The 16,675-nt window shown below is 42.0% G+C and overlaps 1 protein-coding gene across 4 annotated transcripts in view; it reads left to right on the top strand.

Moving 5' to 3' along the window:
* The first annotated feature begins 65 nt into the window (after nt 1-65).
* The window catches only part of mrc2 (mannose receptor, C-type 2), a 32,118-nt gene continuing 15,508 nt past the window's right edge, over nt 66-16,675 (top strand). For all 4 annotated transcript variants that reach the window (XR_014601846.1, XR_014601847.1, XM_084072366.1 and 1 more), the window contains exons 1-9: nt 66-281; nt 8,948-9,361; nt 11,730-11,903; nt 12,389-12,553; nt 13,442-13,555; nt 13,848-13,991; nt 14,992-15,183; nt 15,414-15,568; nt 15,708-15,812. Coding sequence is in view for 2 of the 4 variants with exons in the window: in XM_084072366.1 (XP_083928492.1) it covers nt 158-281; nt 8,948-9,361; nt 11,730-11,903; nt 12,389-12,553; nt 13,442-13,555; nt 13,848-13,991; nt 14,992-15,183; nt 15,414-15,568; nt 15,708-15,812 (1,587 nt within the window). In the remaining 2 variants the exon portion in view is untranslated. The remainder of the gene's footprint in view (nt 282-8,947; nt 9,362-11,729; nt 11,904-12,388; nt 12,554-13,441; nt 13,556-13,847; nt 13,992-14,991; nt 15,184-15,413; nt 15,569-15,707; nt 15,813-16,675) is intronic.

Here is a 16,675-nt window from a genome sequence, read left to right as displayed (position 1 = left end):
AACACTGACGTGAGACTCAGTGGTGACGCAGCGGCTACCCCATTCATTTAGGACTGAGACAGACATTCATGCTCTCACTACTGCATCTATCCGTCCCGAAATAAGCACATCCAGTCTCACCAGGGCTCACTGTCTCTTTTTGTTGCAGTTTGTGAGCATGCAAAACAACGGTCGCGATCGTCACAGGGATTCAAGGAAAACATGGAAAAACTGCCTGCATTTTTACCAATGCACTTTATATTTATTCATCTTTAGTCTGGAACTTAAGAGGACCGTTTCAGGTAGGAAAATCTCTCGTAGCAGAAGTACTGTATTTTTTTCATTCATACAAACTCGAAAACTAGTTCAGTCTAAATCTTGGCTGGAACATGTGTGTTTAAATCAAACCAACTTTCAGTCATATATTTTTTTGCGTTGACAAAATAACGCCGTAAAGTGTTAAACTGTACATTTGAGAATCTGATGCTTTGCCACGAACGAAAGTCCGAATTGTGAGTGGAACCAGATGTGGAGGGGGGAGGGGGGAGGGGTCTGTGTGGGGTTATGTTTTTTTACTAATGGTGTTTTTAATGTACTTATTTATTTCTTCTCCACAACGCGTTATAAGTGCAAGCCAGCTGATTAGGGCACCTCGTTTAGCTTTGTTTCTTTGTACTATTTTTAGTGCCGGATGTTAGCCTACTTTGCATTGTTACCGTGTGGCCATCATGGACTGACGCTGCATTTGGCACCCTGCCTGCGGGCTGATGTGACCTTAACATCCTGTGCAATTAACCAGTGGTGTAAAGTAACTAAGTACATTTACTCCATTTTGAGGTATTTTTTACTTCACTGGAGTATTTCCAATTTTCAGTACATTTACTTCTACTCCACTACACCTCGGCAAATATTGTACTTTTACTCCACTACAATTATTTGAAAACTAGTTACTTTGTAGATTTTGATTACAAACCATACATTATAAGTTATAACCACTTCAGCCCTATAGATTTCGGCCATTTGAAATTGCTATTTTCAATAGATTTTTCTACTTTTGAAAACTTGTGAAATGGGACATTCTGCATAATGAGTACTTTCTACTTTTGGTAGGCGTACTTTAAGTACATTTTGATACCAATACTTTTGTACTTTTACTCAAGTAAATTTTGAATTCCGGATTTTTACTTGTAACAGTATTTCAACATTGCAGTATTGATACTTTTACTTAAGTACACATTTTGAGTAGGCTACTTTTTTCCACCACTGCAATTAACTCAGTCAGTCTCACCATGTTGGTGCAAGTAGCTCATGGGATCATCATAATGTCACTGCTACGTGTGAATGTTCTGAAATGCAGGGGTTAGAATTAGAAATGTAATCGTCTTCTTCTTCTTTTGTGAAGTCTGAATCCATGGGTCAGTTACTAAGTACATTTACTCAAGTACTGTAGGCCTACTTGTTTTTTGTAATTACTTAAGTACAATTTTGAGGTATTTTTTTTACTTTACTGGAGTATTTCCAATTTTCAATGCTTTTTCTTCTACTCCACTACATCTCAGAGGCAAATATTGTACTTTTACTCCACTACAATTATTTGAAAACTTTATTTACTAGTTACTTTGTAGATTTTTATTACAATTACAAAACATACATTAACCACTTCAGCCATTTTCTACATTGCAGTATTGATACTTTTACTTAAGTAAAAAATGTGAGTACTTTTTCCACCACTGATTATCACAAACTGCCATAAGCACTGCAAAAACTAAATGTTACACCTCTGCCTTTTAAACAATGTTTTTTCACCCTTTCGTTGGAAAAACAAACAAACAAAAACTATAACCTACAAGCCGCTGAAGTTGGGGGGTTTTAAATGGTAACCTTTTGACAAACTACTGTATGTGTGGTTTCAAAGGAGAGCAGTTGAGAAAGTGTGTCTATATATGCCAAGTGGGGTTCAATCTGTTTTGGTACAAATTCAGAACATAGACATGAGAAGAAGAGTTGTCTAATCTTGTCTGTTATCATGTCTCTAATTAGATAGTAGTAAAGAGGCTGGTTTTGCAGGGCATATGAGATTTATTTATTTATGTTGTATTCATGCCTGGTCGCACAGCATACAGTATGTGTGTGTGTGTGTGTGTGTGTGTGTGTGTGTGTGTGTGTGTGTGTGTGTGTGTGTGTGTGTGTGTGTGTGTGTGTGTGTGTGTGTGTGTGTGTGTGTGTGTGTGTGTGTGTGTGTGTCTGTGTGTGTGTGTGTGTGCAGTATATATATATATACAGTATATACACACACACAGGCACCTCTCTTGTTTACCCATAGAATGATGAAATTTGTTGAAATGAATATGTTAAAAACAATCCATTTATTTTTGAGTTTTTCTGAGTAGGGCAATAGAATATATATCTTTGTGTTATCATGCACCACTGTCTGTGAAGGCAAGATACCAGACTCTAATCTCCTCACATCAGCATAAACAAGGCACTGCTTTGACTGTCTTTGTATCCTCATTCCTCACAGTCTGTCTGACCTTTTAACGTGTGTGTGTGTGTGTGTGTGTGTGTGTGTGTGTGTGTGTGTGTGTGTGTGTGTGTGTGTGTGTGTGTGTGTGTGTGTGTGTGTGTGTGTGTGTGTGTGTGTGTGTGTGTGTGTGTGTGTGTGTGTGTGTGTGATATCACAGATTAGAGTTTGTTCTCAGATATATGAACGGAGGACCCAATCAAAAAGAAAAGTTACTCTTATGTACCTGTACACAAGACGTAACAATAAAGACCACCTTGGACCTTGAATGCTTTTGATCACACAAAAAGGCTTGGCCTACTTGAAATCTTATTGAGTGGATGTTCCTTTAAATGGATTGACTCATTTCAATAAATGTCATCATTCTATGAGTAACCGATAAAGCTGTGGTCTGCAATTAGTTAGGAATATAATTATACCAAATTATTTACAATATGCAGTTCTGTCTGTCACTCTGCTTTCACACATGCACTGTCTGCAACTATGAATATATCTAGACATTACCCGTAGGGCTTGTCTGTCTGTCTGTCTCTGTCTCGCTCTGTTTGTCTCTGTCTCGCTCTGTTTGTCTGTCTGTCTGTCTGTCTGTCTGTCTGTCTGTCTGTCTGTCTGTCTGTCTGTCTGTCTGTCTGTTTGTCTTTCTCTAGCCCCCTTAACTATCTGGCTTCTAAATGAGATAAGCAGTTAGACTGTGGTTTGGCAGTCAGCAATGATCAGTCACATCATCCAAGTTAAGTTTTCTTGCTGATGGCAGCAACAAAATGCAAATGTGATATTATTCCTATATGAACTCTTTTAAGATGAAGTGAAACCCACAGTTCATTTAATCTCAGAGGCTAGACCACCATAGAACAGAAATGAAACAAACACAGGCAGGAATTTCCTGTTTATTTGTTAGTTGCTGTTATAAAACTTTCCAGTAATGGAATGTTGTTGTTTTTATCTCCAACATACGTCAAAATAAAAAAATATCCCAGACAGCATTTAGCTCATCCCATTCTAGATTTGTGTAGTGTGAAAGAACAAAACTAGAGTCTAAAAGCCCCGCTAGCAGCCCCTAGAGGCTGTGCTGCTCTTTACACCCAACAGGAAATTTGGCAGAAGGGTGGTAGGCTAGACTTTAGCGTCTAGGAAGGCATGATGAGTCACAACTGTCATATTGTTTTCAACCTGCACTGTAAAATCCCAAAGAACTCAGATATCAGAGAGTTGATTGGCAAGAATATGTGTTGGCAATAATCAAGTGGTGCTGATTCAGTCAAAATTGAAATTCTCACACCAACTTGGACCCAGCTTCAGTTAGTCAAATCCCATGGTCCTTGCTACCAGTCATCCAAACCCTGTTCTTCAACCATCCCCTCACTGTACACACCCAACACCCACTCCCAGCCGGGAAACCTGGCCCAGAAGCTGACCTGATTATGAGGTGGAGGTTCTGGGAAGATCAGCCTCTCTTGGCTCATTTGCTGGTTGTTCTTGGCTGGAAGTTTAAGCTTCTCTTTTCAGCAGGAAACAGCCTTTAGTCTGAAAAGGGGTGACGGGGCATAGAAGAGAGAGTAAGGGTGGATGAGATCACGGCAGGGGAGATGTTGTGCCTTAAATTTCACAGGCCTAATGGTTTAAAGGTAATCTGGAATCATCCACTCGATCTGATTTCTCTAGAGTTGGTCCATATCAAACACCAAGCCATATCTCCTCCTGGCTACAGTTAACAAGGATGACAAGGATACATGATTTAGAAAAAACTTCTGCACTGTTGATATTTGCTTTTTATTTGTCTTCTGAAGTTGAGTTTAAATTGAATACTGTTTCAAAGACAGTTCTACATTTTATGAAATATAACTTTATGAAATATATACAGTATATTTTATGAAATATATATAGTATATTTTATGATTTTATGAACTTTATGAAATATATACAGTATATTGAAAAGGGAATTCACCTCTTCACCCGATTGCTAATTCTGACTAATTCGCCATGCTGTAACCACAGAAAAACAGTGCCTCTTTGAAGTGGCTTAAATTCTTACTGTGACAATTGACAAAAGATAAAATGACACCATCATGTTATGGTTAAAGTTATTTACAGCTTGTTGCAAAACGGCTGTGTGTGTTGAGCAAGTATTACCAAGCCCATCATCAGCATTATGTAACAGTGTGTGTGAGAAGCATAATTTAATACGAAGAAAAAGTCAATATGGAAATGTGTCCCTTTATTTCAGTGGAAAAAATAATCCTGTATTTACAAAGAGATTATGGAACAATGGTTCCAAAACAATGGGTCGGGACCCATTCTTTGGGTCCCAACCATTTTTATGGGTTGTGGGTAAATATCCCTCCAGTCCATTTTGTTATGTTTTTAAAAAGTTTGGGAAACACTGATGTAGAACATGTCTGACAAGATCTTTTTTATTCTATATTTGTATCATTTTAGACAGACGACAGTGTGAGAGGTTATTGAATTGCAAAATAAAAACATAAAAAAAAACTGAAGCAGTCTGATTCATCTGATGGATTTAGTGTCCTCACTATATTGATACAACAAAGACTAGACTCTGCAGAAATAGTCCTTTCCAAGCAGTTTTTAATAAGAGGAATCATCAAATGTAAAAACTGGTGTAGGTGATAATTGTCTCCGCCAGGCCGAAGGCGTGTGTGTGTGTGTGTGTGTGTGTGTGTGTGTGTGTGTGTGTGTGTGTGTGTGTGTGTGTGTGTGTGTGTGTGTGTGCGTGCGTGCGTGCGTGCGTGCGTGCGTGCGTGCGTGCGTGCGTGCGTGCGTGCGTGCGTGCGTGCAAACTTTGCTTTTATTAACTTCCAGTTCCACTTTTGTTCACTCATTTCTGTTTCACTACCATTTTCACTTCTGCATCCTGCATCCTGTATGAGATTTGTCTCCTGATTGGATAAAATTGGTATCCTGACATGAACATGTATTTTCTGAATATTAAAAAGCTGTAGAGATGAGGAGACCCCTGAACAAATTACTTACTATTGGAATATAAAACTATCTAACAATTATTTTAACAAAAACTGCCACTTGCACCACCTTTAAGCCATATAATAGAGACGCTTTCTGTCAGTTACTTTTTGAGATGGGATTTAAATAAGAGTACCCCACGCACGCACGCACGCACGCACGCACGCACACACACACACACACACACACAAAAAGTTGTTCTTCTAACTTGAACCTTTATGGCATCACAATTAGTGGACAGTAAACAGGCCTAACAACAGGGTGCTACAGTGAGATGGGTGGCTATGTAGCACAGCAGGGCGGTGATTATATTTGATTACACTGTACAAACCACTGGCAATGTGGGCTCTCGAGTGATTTATACTTAGTTGTTGTGCACCGAAAATAACCAGTCTACAAGATCACAATGTGTCATGCTGCAACATGTTGTGGGCTTGTATATCGGCAATTTTCGTTGTGCAACACCAGTGCGCAACTAAGTATAAATCAGGCATACGGGTTTTGCTGAACCGCACAACCATTGTGTTTTGTTACTACATCTACAGACTAGTTGCCCTCGAGCTTGACACTGGTTCTCGAGAACCCAACCACAGATGTTGAGTGAAAGAAGAGGGCTACATTGATTGTCTGTTCAAGATTACAGGGAGCTTATAGTGCTTAGAGGACACTTCATTTTCTCACCGTCTATAAAAACATCAAGGATGCAGTCTGTTAACTACATAAACTTTTTGCAAATTTTGCAAAATGTTTCTTTCAACAAAAAAAATAATTCTACCAGTCTTGTGAACCGAATCCGGAACCCGGCGTCATGCTGCATCAGAGCCCATACACGCACCGTAACCACTCAGCTATCGGCACCCACAAATTGATATAATTATTATTGTTATTTTCCAAAATAGTGCAAATAGCAGATCTACAAGCTCAAAACATGTCGCATTGTGACCCGGTTGTATATAGGGTGAGCAGACAACGTGGGAGATTAGTTCCACTGTATGAGTGTACTCATACAGTGGAACTAATCTCGACCCTACGGAACTAATCTCGACCCCACGTTGAGAACCACTGCTTTAGTGTACTAAAGCAGTGGTTCTCAACGTGGGGTCGAGGGACCCCCAGGGGTCCTTCAGGGGGTTCCAGGGTGTCCCCAGCAAAAGTATTTAATACAGTATAAAATCTGTTCAACCACTTTAACCCTATATACCCTATATTGGCTATTTGTAAATAGCTGATCTACAAGCTCATAACACGTCAAATTGTGACACATTACATGCTTGTAAATCTGCTATTTTCAAACAATCTGGAAAATGTGGAATCCCTTTGATACATTTTAACATTATGGAGGTCCCTGTCACAAACTCTTTTCAGAGGGGGGTCTGTGGGCCAAATACATATTAAGTCGGGGGTCCTTGGCATGAAAAGAGTTTGAGAATCACTGTACCAAAGTATCCCCATACTCAGTGGTCCTGTTTTCAACTAAATACACAGTGATATTTCCCACCTTCCCCACTTCCTGGCCCCTTGCAGGAGCCCGTGGAGTTGGAATGCTGAGGGTCTCACTTTCTCTCTTCTAGATCCCAGATCTGTTTGTTTTGGGGCTTTTCGTTTTTGCACTTCTAACAGCACCACAATTTTAGAGCCACAGCTGCTCCCTCCATATACTGTACTTGTCTTTCTTCATTGCTCTCTCTCTCTCTCTCTCTCTCTCTCTCTCTCTCTCTCTCTCTCTCTCTCTCTCTCTCTCTCTCTCACACACACACACACACACACACACACACACACACACACACACACACACACACACACACACACACACACACACACACACACACACACACACACACACACACACACACACACACACACACACACACACACACACACACACACACACACTTTCTCCCAGTCCCTCTCCCTCCCTCCATCCCCCTCTCTTTCTATTTCTATTTGCTGCTGAATTTTTCTTGCAGAGGCACACAAACACGCGTTACCACATTTACACTCCAAAGCTGTGTTTTCACTACAGTGCCAGAACCTTTCCAGCAAAACATTTGCCACGATGACCGTTAGAAACGCTCTCTCACTCGACACTCTCTCTTTCTCTTTGTCAACGTCATCATGCTATGCCAGTACTTTGATTTCTAGCGTTTTCACTACAGGGAAATTTTAATTCCGCCAGTACATTCCGGAAAAATTACTATAGGAAGCTTGCCGTAAAATTCCCAACACCAAAACTTCCACCACACAAGATCAGTGCCCGTTTTGAGATGAATTTCAAAATTTCCACTATACTTCCTGCACTGTAGACTGCTTGGTTTTTAACTTCTGCATTGTCCAGTGCCTTAAAGCAGGTTAAAAAGAGAAAGAGAAAATAAAAGAAAAAGAAAACGGGTGATGAGAGAAAACCACACAGTTTTTGGGAAGTGTTGGTTTTTGTTCCCAACATTCCAGTCACTCTTTTCAGCCATTTTTTCCCCATGTTTTTACGTTCAAACCTTTTGTGTGTGTGTTTGTGTGTGTGTGTGTGTGTGTGTGTGTGTGTGTGTGTGTGTGTGTGTGTGTGTGTGTGTGTGTGTGTGTGTGTGTGTGTGTGTGTGTGTGTGTGCGTGCGTGCGTGCGTGCGTGCGTGCGTGCGTGCGTGCGTGCGTGCGTGCGTGCGCGCGTCCGTCTTTGCTCACTCATCATTTTGTTAGTGTTATGTTTATTTTGGATAATAAAAGTGCACTGTGTATGTGGCATGGCTCTATGACTAAAACCATGCAGGCCACTATTGTTCAAACTACTGCATTTTGATATAATGCCTGCCAATGAGGCCTCAGCTGCAGAATGAAAAGGGGTAATCAGGGGCTGTTAAAATATTTAGCTATATCATACAAAGCCCTTTCTCACCAGAGACCCACTAAAAAGTTCTCATAAATTAAGTTCCTTTACAGTATTGGTCCCTCAAAACCTCCAACCACTGCTCTATCCACAGGCAAACCCTGTTCAGATTTAGACTACGAGCTCCACAGGAGGAGAGGCCATTCTAGGTCAAACGTCTGGAATAGTGCAAATACCTTAGACTTGGTTGCATGTTAAAAAATATTCTATTGTGATTTCTAAACCTGGATTGATTACCGCATAAACAAACATGTGTAACCACTTTTCACATCTCACTACATAATATCCCTCCAATTAACACCTATAACACGTTTGGATGGGCCGATGGCATTTATTCGTCAAAGGTGGTCAAAATGCTGCAATGTTTACAATGTAACTTGACACTCCATGTTATAGATTATGTCAGAGAAACAGAATAAGTTGTGGTGTGTTATCACAGGAACATCAAATTGAAAAGCCAGCTCTAACCCAGGGCTAAATCTATTAAATTGATTGTTCTCCTGGCATTTTCCCTCCTGACACCAGAAGCTAATGTGGAACACTTTGAACAGCATTATTGACTGATGCCATTGTTCCTCTCTGCCTGCACAGGACCGCTGGACTCTGATGTGTTTTCTTTCTTCCACGAGGGGGCCCGGGGCTGCCTGGGGGTGCGGGATCGCTCCGTTGATGTGATGGCCTCTTGCAGTGATGACGGCCAGCTCTGGAAATGGGTGAGCCGGGGTCGCCTCTTCAACCTGGGCTCCTCGCTGTGCCTGGGCCTGACCACAGAGAGCGATGTCTCTCCAGGGGAGGGGAAGTCTCCACTGGGCATGTATACCTGTGACCACCACCCCCCCGGAGTGCGCTGGACCTGGTACTGCGGCCAGGTGCTTGAGAACCTGAACAACTACATGCCCGTTCCTTCACCAACAGCAAATGCCTCTGCGGCCTCTCCGGCTGTCACAGAGCACAAGTGGCGGCTGAACAGGGAAGACCAGGACCTCTGCAGTGAAGCATACCGTGGTACGTATGTTATTGTATGCTGCTGACCATATTCGCATGGCCCTCCTCTGTTTCCCACCCCCTTAAGCATGACGTAAGAGCAAAATGGCCACCATGTGAATATGGTCAATAGTAAAGTTAATTTGCAGGTATTTCTACATCATCAAGACTCAATAGTATTTTGTGTAGGTTGATAATGAAGAAACTGTGAATCCTTATCGAGGCCTTGGAGAATAAACACCTCAGAGACCAAACTGACAGAGTTCCGAGTGAACAGGATTAATACTCTCAATAATGAGGCTGTGTAAGCATACGTGCTGTTTCCTGGCTTTTGTTCATCATCTAAGCACGTATGTTACTACTCAGAATGAATAGCCAAAGAGTTTACAGAACCACATAGTTTATACAGGGTAAAATAGTAAGGTACACTAGTACCAATATACCCGACATCTAGCTGACAGGTCAGGAATTCTATCAGTGTTTGTAAACGAGAATAGACTTTTCTCTTATGTACATGACATCGCCACTAGTTCTCAATCTGACAAAGCTGTATCTTCTGACATAAGGTAATGTCACCAAGCCAATGAAGAAACCCTGTTGAAGACCTGCGGTGCTTCTGGATTTTTTTGCTTCTATGTATATTGTTTCACTGAAGAGCACCTGTTTGCAAACGGCACTGTGACTGAACCCAGCCAGCGCTTCCTTCTTCTGTTTTAAACCTGTTTCTTTTCATCATATGATCCAGGCTCTCTATTTTCAGCTGTGTTCTGCTGTGGCTCTGAGTGAGGTCTCCTGCGAGGCAGGTGGTGTTTTTGTTGCGCATGCCACAGCTGTACAGTATGTGTTCAGATGAATGCAGCAAATTGTCATCCCCAGGGCATTTTTGAGGACAATTGGCTGCCTGCCAGGCAGACAGCTAAGGGCAAACATTGAAACATTATCAGTGTTTGTAAACTGATGTAAGAATAAGAGAATAATATATATATATATACACACACACGTGTACACACACACACACACACACACACGCACACACACACACGCACACCCGCACACACACACACACACACACACACACACACACACACACACACACACACACACACACACACACACACACACACACACACACACACACACACACACACACACACACACACACACACACACACACACACACACACACACACACAATGTATATATGCCTCGTGTCCAATGTCAGCATCACTGCTACTCCTACTCACTCAGCAGCATGAGTCTTTAGTTCACAGGCTCCCCCTGACTACAATTAAAACCAGATCTGCTTTTAACTTAAGACCAGACAATCTCCCTCTACTTTCTTCTTTATCCTCTCTCCTAAGTTTAGTTCTTTTACTTATTTCTTTTTTGGCAGGGGAATGGGTATGATGACATTTTTAACTTTTAAGTGCCAATCCTCGCAACTTTCTTCGCGAAGTAAACACAGTTGGAGCAGAATACCTCTGACATTAGTCAGCCTAGAGGCTGTGGAGCAGCTTAACTGCAGCCAGCCTGTGGCGGAGTTAGAGAGGGAAGTCAAAGAGGATATTTTATAACCCTTTCCCCTGCGTTTAACACATCTGCCCTACTTTCCATAGGGCCGTACTAGTGGAGGTACTCTGTGTGTTTTGGTAACATTACAAACCCTCTTCCAGTCACTCTCTGTCTCTGCCCCTGTGTCATGCCTCTCCTCACACCCTATGGTACCAGTGGAATGCAGAGGGTGTGGTGGCAACCTCTGGGCATTTTGTCAAATTATAGCAATCCAATATAGTTCATTAGTTCATTTTTGTTTTTGACTTTTGCCTGTTCCCAATTTTTATGTCTTGGGGTTTGTTTTCATATGTTTATATCTGCCACATCTGTGGTTTCATAGCTAGGATGGAAGTTGCTTTCTTAAGCGTTTTTTTTATTTACTTTTACTCGTTGCTCATGCCTTACTTTATGAAAATATCCCCTGCTGACAAAAGCCCACACATTGATTTGCTTCCTATTTTAACCGTAACATCATCCTCTGTTTTTCACTGTGTTTGATTATACAAGCCATTGAGTCAACAGAAGTCAACATGAAGTTTTTCAGTTCATTAAAGTTCAGTCTGATAACTCAGTGGCTCTCAACGTTTTCTGGATCAGGACCCACTTGAAAATCTCGAAAGTGTTCACGCCCGGCCCCCCCATCTGACCACTTAACACTAAGTGTTTTACATAATTTTGTAATATTATATCATCATTCAAATCGTAATGTTTTGCCAATTATTTGGGGGCCCACTCGCGGCATCCTCACTGCCAACCACTGTGTTAACCGGAAGCTAGTAGGCCTCATTGCTGCTGCATGATGGGAATTGAAGTTTCTTATGTGCCCTCTCCACAGACATCTACACAATCCAGGGGAACTCTCACGGCCGGCCCTGCTACCTGCCCTTCTTGTATGATAACCAGTGGTTCCACAGTTGCACTAGTATTGGTCGAGAGGACGGCCACCTCTGGTGTGCCACCACCTACAACTATGGCAAGGACGAGCGCTGGGGCTTCTGTCCAGTTAAGAGTGAGTCGTCGCTTTACATGCCAATATCTGTCTGTCCTATAGGGCTGTTAACCATTGATTATTTTCTTAGCGATTATTCTATTGATTACTTTTTCGATTCATTGAAAAATCGAGAACCACATTTTTTGAAACGAATCAATAACCCAATAACTATTGCCCTATTTTAGCGAACGATCTACAGGCTCACAACGTGTCACATTGCGACGCACTGTAAGCTTGTAGATCTGCTATTTTCCATATTAGTGAAAGTTTTTTATTTATTTTACATTTATTTTCACATGCCCAAAATAGGGATGGAGTATTTTATTAAATGAATGAATATCGATAATGTTTTCGATTAAATCGATTAGTTTGATCAACTGTTAGACGCTTAGTCTGTCCACTTGCCCGCGCAGTGCCATCTCTCTACTTGAGACAGGTTGAAAGAGTCACTGCCACTTGTCTTCTCACTCACTGTTGTTATGATCACTGCCTCTGACCTCCAGCCAATGACTGCGAGACATTCTGGGACACTGACCCGCTGACAGACAGCTGTTACCAGTTCAATTTCCAGGCGACGCTGTCCTGGAGCGAGGCTCGCCTCAGCTGCCAACAGCAGGGTTCTGACCTGCTGAGCATCACCAAGCTTCATGAGCAGACATACATCAATGGTACGGTATACACAAATGCGCACGCACACAGGCACGCACACGGACACACACACACACACACACACACACACACACACACACACACACACACACACACACACACACACACACACACACACACACACACACACACACACACACACACACACACACACACACACACACACACACACAGCTTCTTTTACATGAGGCCGCATGGAAATGAACCAGCTGGAACTGAGTGTGCATTCTACAGTACTAATATATCAGATGGATATATTGTGTGTATGTGATGTTGCTGACCTCTTCGGGACCACACATAGTCAGTAGGAAAATGGTGGGAAACCCTAACCCTAACACCCTGAAGCCTGATTTATACTTTGTCGTACGATAGTGTCCTGCACCAAAATAGCTGATCTACAAGCTCTACAACGTGTCGTGATGAACTTATAGATAGAGCTTGTATTTTGGGCATGGGACACCAACACAGAGAGTGTGCTGGACCACTTTTTTATTTTATTTTATAAATTAGGCACAACTTTTTCACTCCGTCCCCCTCAACATACAGTCATAAACATTGTATCCCTGGCAAACATCTGGCGTTTTTTCTTTTCTTCCTAATTGATATTCACAATGTCTAAATCAACCAAAACCAAAATACAAGGTGAACTTTATGAGATTCTCCACCTGCTCTTGTGATAATTTGGGGGATATGAGGCAGGTGTTTCCGTTCTGTTTTAGGTTTACTGACTGGTTACAGTGCTGCTCTGTGGATTGATTTAGGTTTACTGACTGGTTACAGTGCTGCTCTGTGGATTGTTTTAGGTTTACTGACTGGTTACAGTGCTGCTCTGTGGATTGTTTTAGGTTTACTGACTGGTTACAGTGCTGCTCTGTGGATTGTTTTAGGTTTACTGACTGGTTACAGTGCTGCTCTGTGGATTGGTTTGAATGATCTGGACATCAATGGTGGCTGGCAGTGGGCTGACTCCTCACCACTCAAGTACCTCAACTGGGAGACTGGTGAGACTATTAGCCTACAATAACACAACCTGTTCTATGTTCAATAAACATTTTGAAATTGCATATTATGATCTTTTTAAGACTCCTGGAATGTTGACTGAGCATGTTTACTTGCTCTTATTTTCTTTAGAGACCTTAAAAATTCATTCAGTTCCACCCTCTCACACTTTGTCGCTGCAGAGTACAACCGCAGCCTTCAACTACTGAGAAAATCTGAAAAATGATATGTGTCAAGCTCCTTGGCAGTCAGAATGCTTTGAACAATCTTGTCTGACTGTTGACTCCATCCCAGACCAGCCGAACCATGCAGAAGAGGAGAACTGTGCTGTGATCAGAACTGAGTCATCAGGCCGCTGGCAGAACCGTGACTGCGATGTAGCTTTGCCTTACGTGTGTAAGAAGAGGCCCAATGCCACTCTGGACCCATTCACCACAGGTCAGTCTGTAGGCTGTCACACTGGTCCATTTAAAGTAACCATCCATTTTAACATCATTATTAACCCACAGGTTTTCAAAGTGGGCCCGGAGGCCAATTAGAAAGGAAAGGAAAAAGTGAAAGGAAGAGAAAAAGAAAAAAGAAAAAATATATATACGTGTATATAGAAAATATAATTTGAATTCAAATTAATTTCATACGACTATTCTACCAGTTTAACCACTTAACCTGGTGTACCTACAGTATATTGGGGCATGTCATTATTGTCACATAATGTGAGGGGCTGTGTCCACAAAAAGTGCTTTTTGAGCGGAGGTGCGCTGTGGATATCATGTCCATAGCGCTCGCACGTAGCGCTTATTGATACCCGCAACATTCAAACCTATCAACCGCTGCTGTGCTTGAACATCCTGTCATCTGCATTATTAGCACAAATAGCTTATCTGAAACAATGTAAACATGGTCTTCTCATGGTTGTGGTAACGATTTAACGCTGAGTCGTAAATTACCGGGTCGTCAGACACAATCAGGAGGGTCAAATTACTCCTCTCCAAATATGTAACTATTGTCTGCTTGAAGCTCCTGAAATGCTAGAATTGCATGGCAGACAGGCGCTGTCAGCAAAAAAAAAATGCTTTCTGTGGACACCCCTGACCCGTTGTCAGCTTGTACATCAGCTATTTTAGCTATTTTCACTTTTTTCTTTTTTAAGCCCTTTCACAACAGGGCGGCCGCAGCCAGAGAGACTATGGCTATTTGGGGGTGCTTGGCATGGCAAAGTTTGGCTACCCCTGTATTAACCTATCAGAAGGTTTTTTATTATCACAATTAATGTTGTATAACATTTGCAGTTACATGACCTTTTCAGCTATTGATAAGGGAGATATTCATAGAGTATTAAAACATTATTATTGCGTTAGTAATTCATGTGGAATGTAAATTTGTACATGCATTTTGCATATTACCTACAGGTTATTTGGTTTATCTTTGTGCTTCACAGACTCATGGGCAGACAATGACAAGTATGAATGTGACGTGGGGTGGCAGGCCTTCCAGGCAGGTTGCTACAAGCTGACCTCAGACAAGATAGATTGGGACACAGCTCAAAAGACCTGCCAAAAGATGGAGGCCAACCTGGTCAGCATCCACACCCTGCCTGAGCTAGAGTTCATCATACGGAACCTGAAGAAAGGTGATTTGTTGGTGCATTTTCTTTTCAACTCTTATTGGTCTTAACACTTGACAGTCTTGTGATGATGTACTTCTTTCATGTGGTTAGGTTCGTGATTGTGTGCCTGTAATGATATTTGTTCTAAGATCTCTCTCTCTCTCTCTCTCTCTCTCTCTCTCTCGTATTCAGAGCACTGCGACAATTTTCTCTAACTGTTATCTTAACTCTTATCCAATCATGTCTTCTCTCAGACATCGAGGAGCTGTGGATAGGGCTCCATGACACTGATATGCAAATGGACTTCCAATGGACCGACCACACGCCCGTCATCTTCACATTATGGCACCCCTTTGAGCCCAATAACTTCCGCAACACTCAGGAGGACTGCGTCACCATCTGGGGACCTGTGAGTGACCTCTGAACCCTGACGGTGACCCTCCTCGTCTCACAGCAACAGACCCTCACAGCGACTTCTGCTCTGTTTGTTTGGATTAAACAGCTGTGTTCTCTCTCTCTGTTTGTCTGTGTGCTGCTGGCATGCACAGGATGGCCGTTGGAACGACAGTCCTTGTAATCTGACACTGCCCTCCATCTGTAAGAAACCTGGAACCAAAAGTGATGGGAAACCACAGCACCAAGACTGCAAAAAAGTATTGTTATTTCTGTCTTTCTATTTGCCTGTCAATCTACTTTTTTTCCCTTTAACCAAACCCTATATACTTTGCTGACCGATCTGTAATGGGTCTCCTCTTTTATCCCTCTACATCAAATCTCTTCACCGATCTACAAGCTCATAGCGTGTCACAACGTGACTTGTTGTCAGCTTGTAGATCTTCTGTTGTTGTCGAATGTTTGCCTAACATGATATGCCTAGAATAAGGATGCTAGGGTTCATGTGGTTAATTTCCCTGATCTGTTTGATTGAAACCTTTATTTATTCTCGAAAAGAGCATTGAGGTTCACCCTCATTTGCAATGCTGTCGAGATAATAGAACAAGATTACACACACATGAGAAATCAACGATACATTCTACAATTCACAATACAACATATAAAAATACAGAAACAACAATGCTCCCTGTAGCATTCTTGTGAACCCTCTTCAACGCCCCTTATACATCCCATTGTATTATGAGTTTAACCACATCTAAAGGATAATAGGAGTACCGCTATGGTGGAAATACAGGGTAACATCAACATACTGTAGTCTGTGTAAAACTAAAGAAGAAATTCAAATTAGAATGAAAAATCACCTGGCACAGAAGCACTACAGTGGCACAAGGGGCATAACTGTTATTGTAAAACTCTGAGCTGTTTTTTCACCCCTGCCCCCTGTCCCCTGAGATGCTCTGGGTCTCCTATCCTCCACCCGTCCACCCCAGTCTGAAACGGTTCTATAAATCACCCCCTCAGGGCCAGGAAGGTCAGCAGACACCACAGCCTCAGACAACCCTAACCCCCGACATACACACCACCTCCCCCCCTTAACTCCCTGTACACTTTAACAGCCTGA

This window comes from Gymnoscopelus microlampas (genome assembly GCF_963454915.1).
Source record: "Gymnoscopelus microlampas genome assembly, chromosome: 11".
Classification (NCBI taxonomy): domain Eukaryota; kingdom Metazoa; phylum Chordata; class Actinopteri; order Myctophiformes; family Myctophidae; genus Gymnoscopelus; species Gymnoscopelus microlampas.
This window is presented reverse-complemented; position numbering and strand designations above follow the sequence as displayed.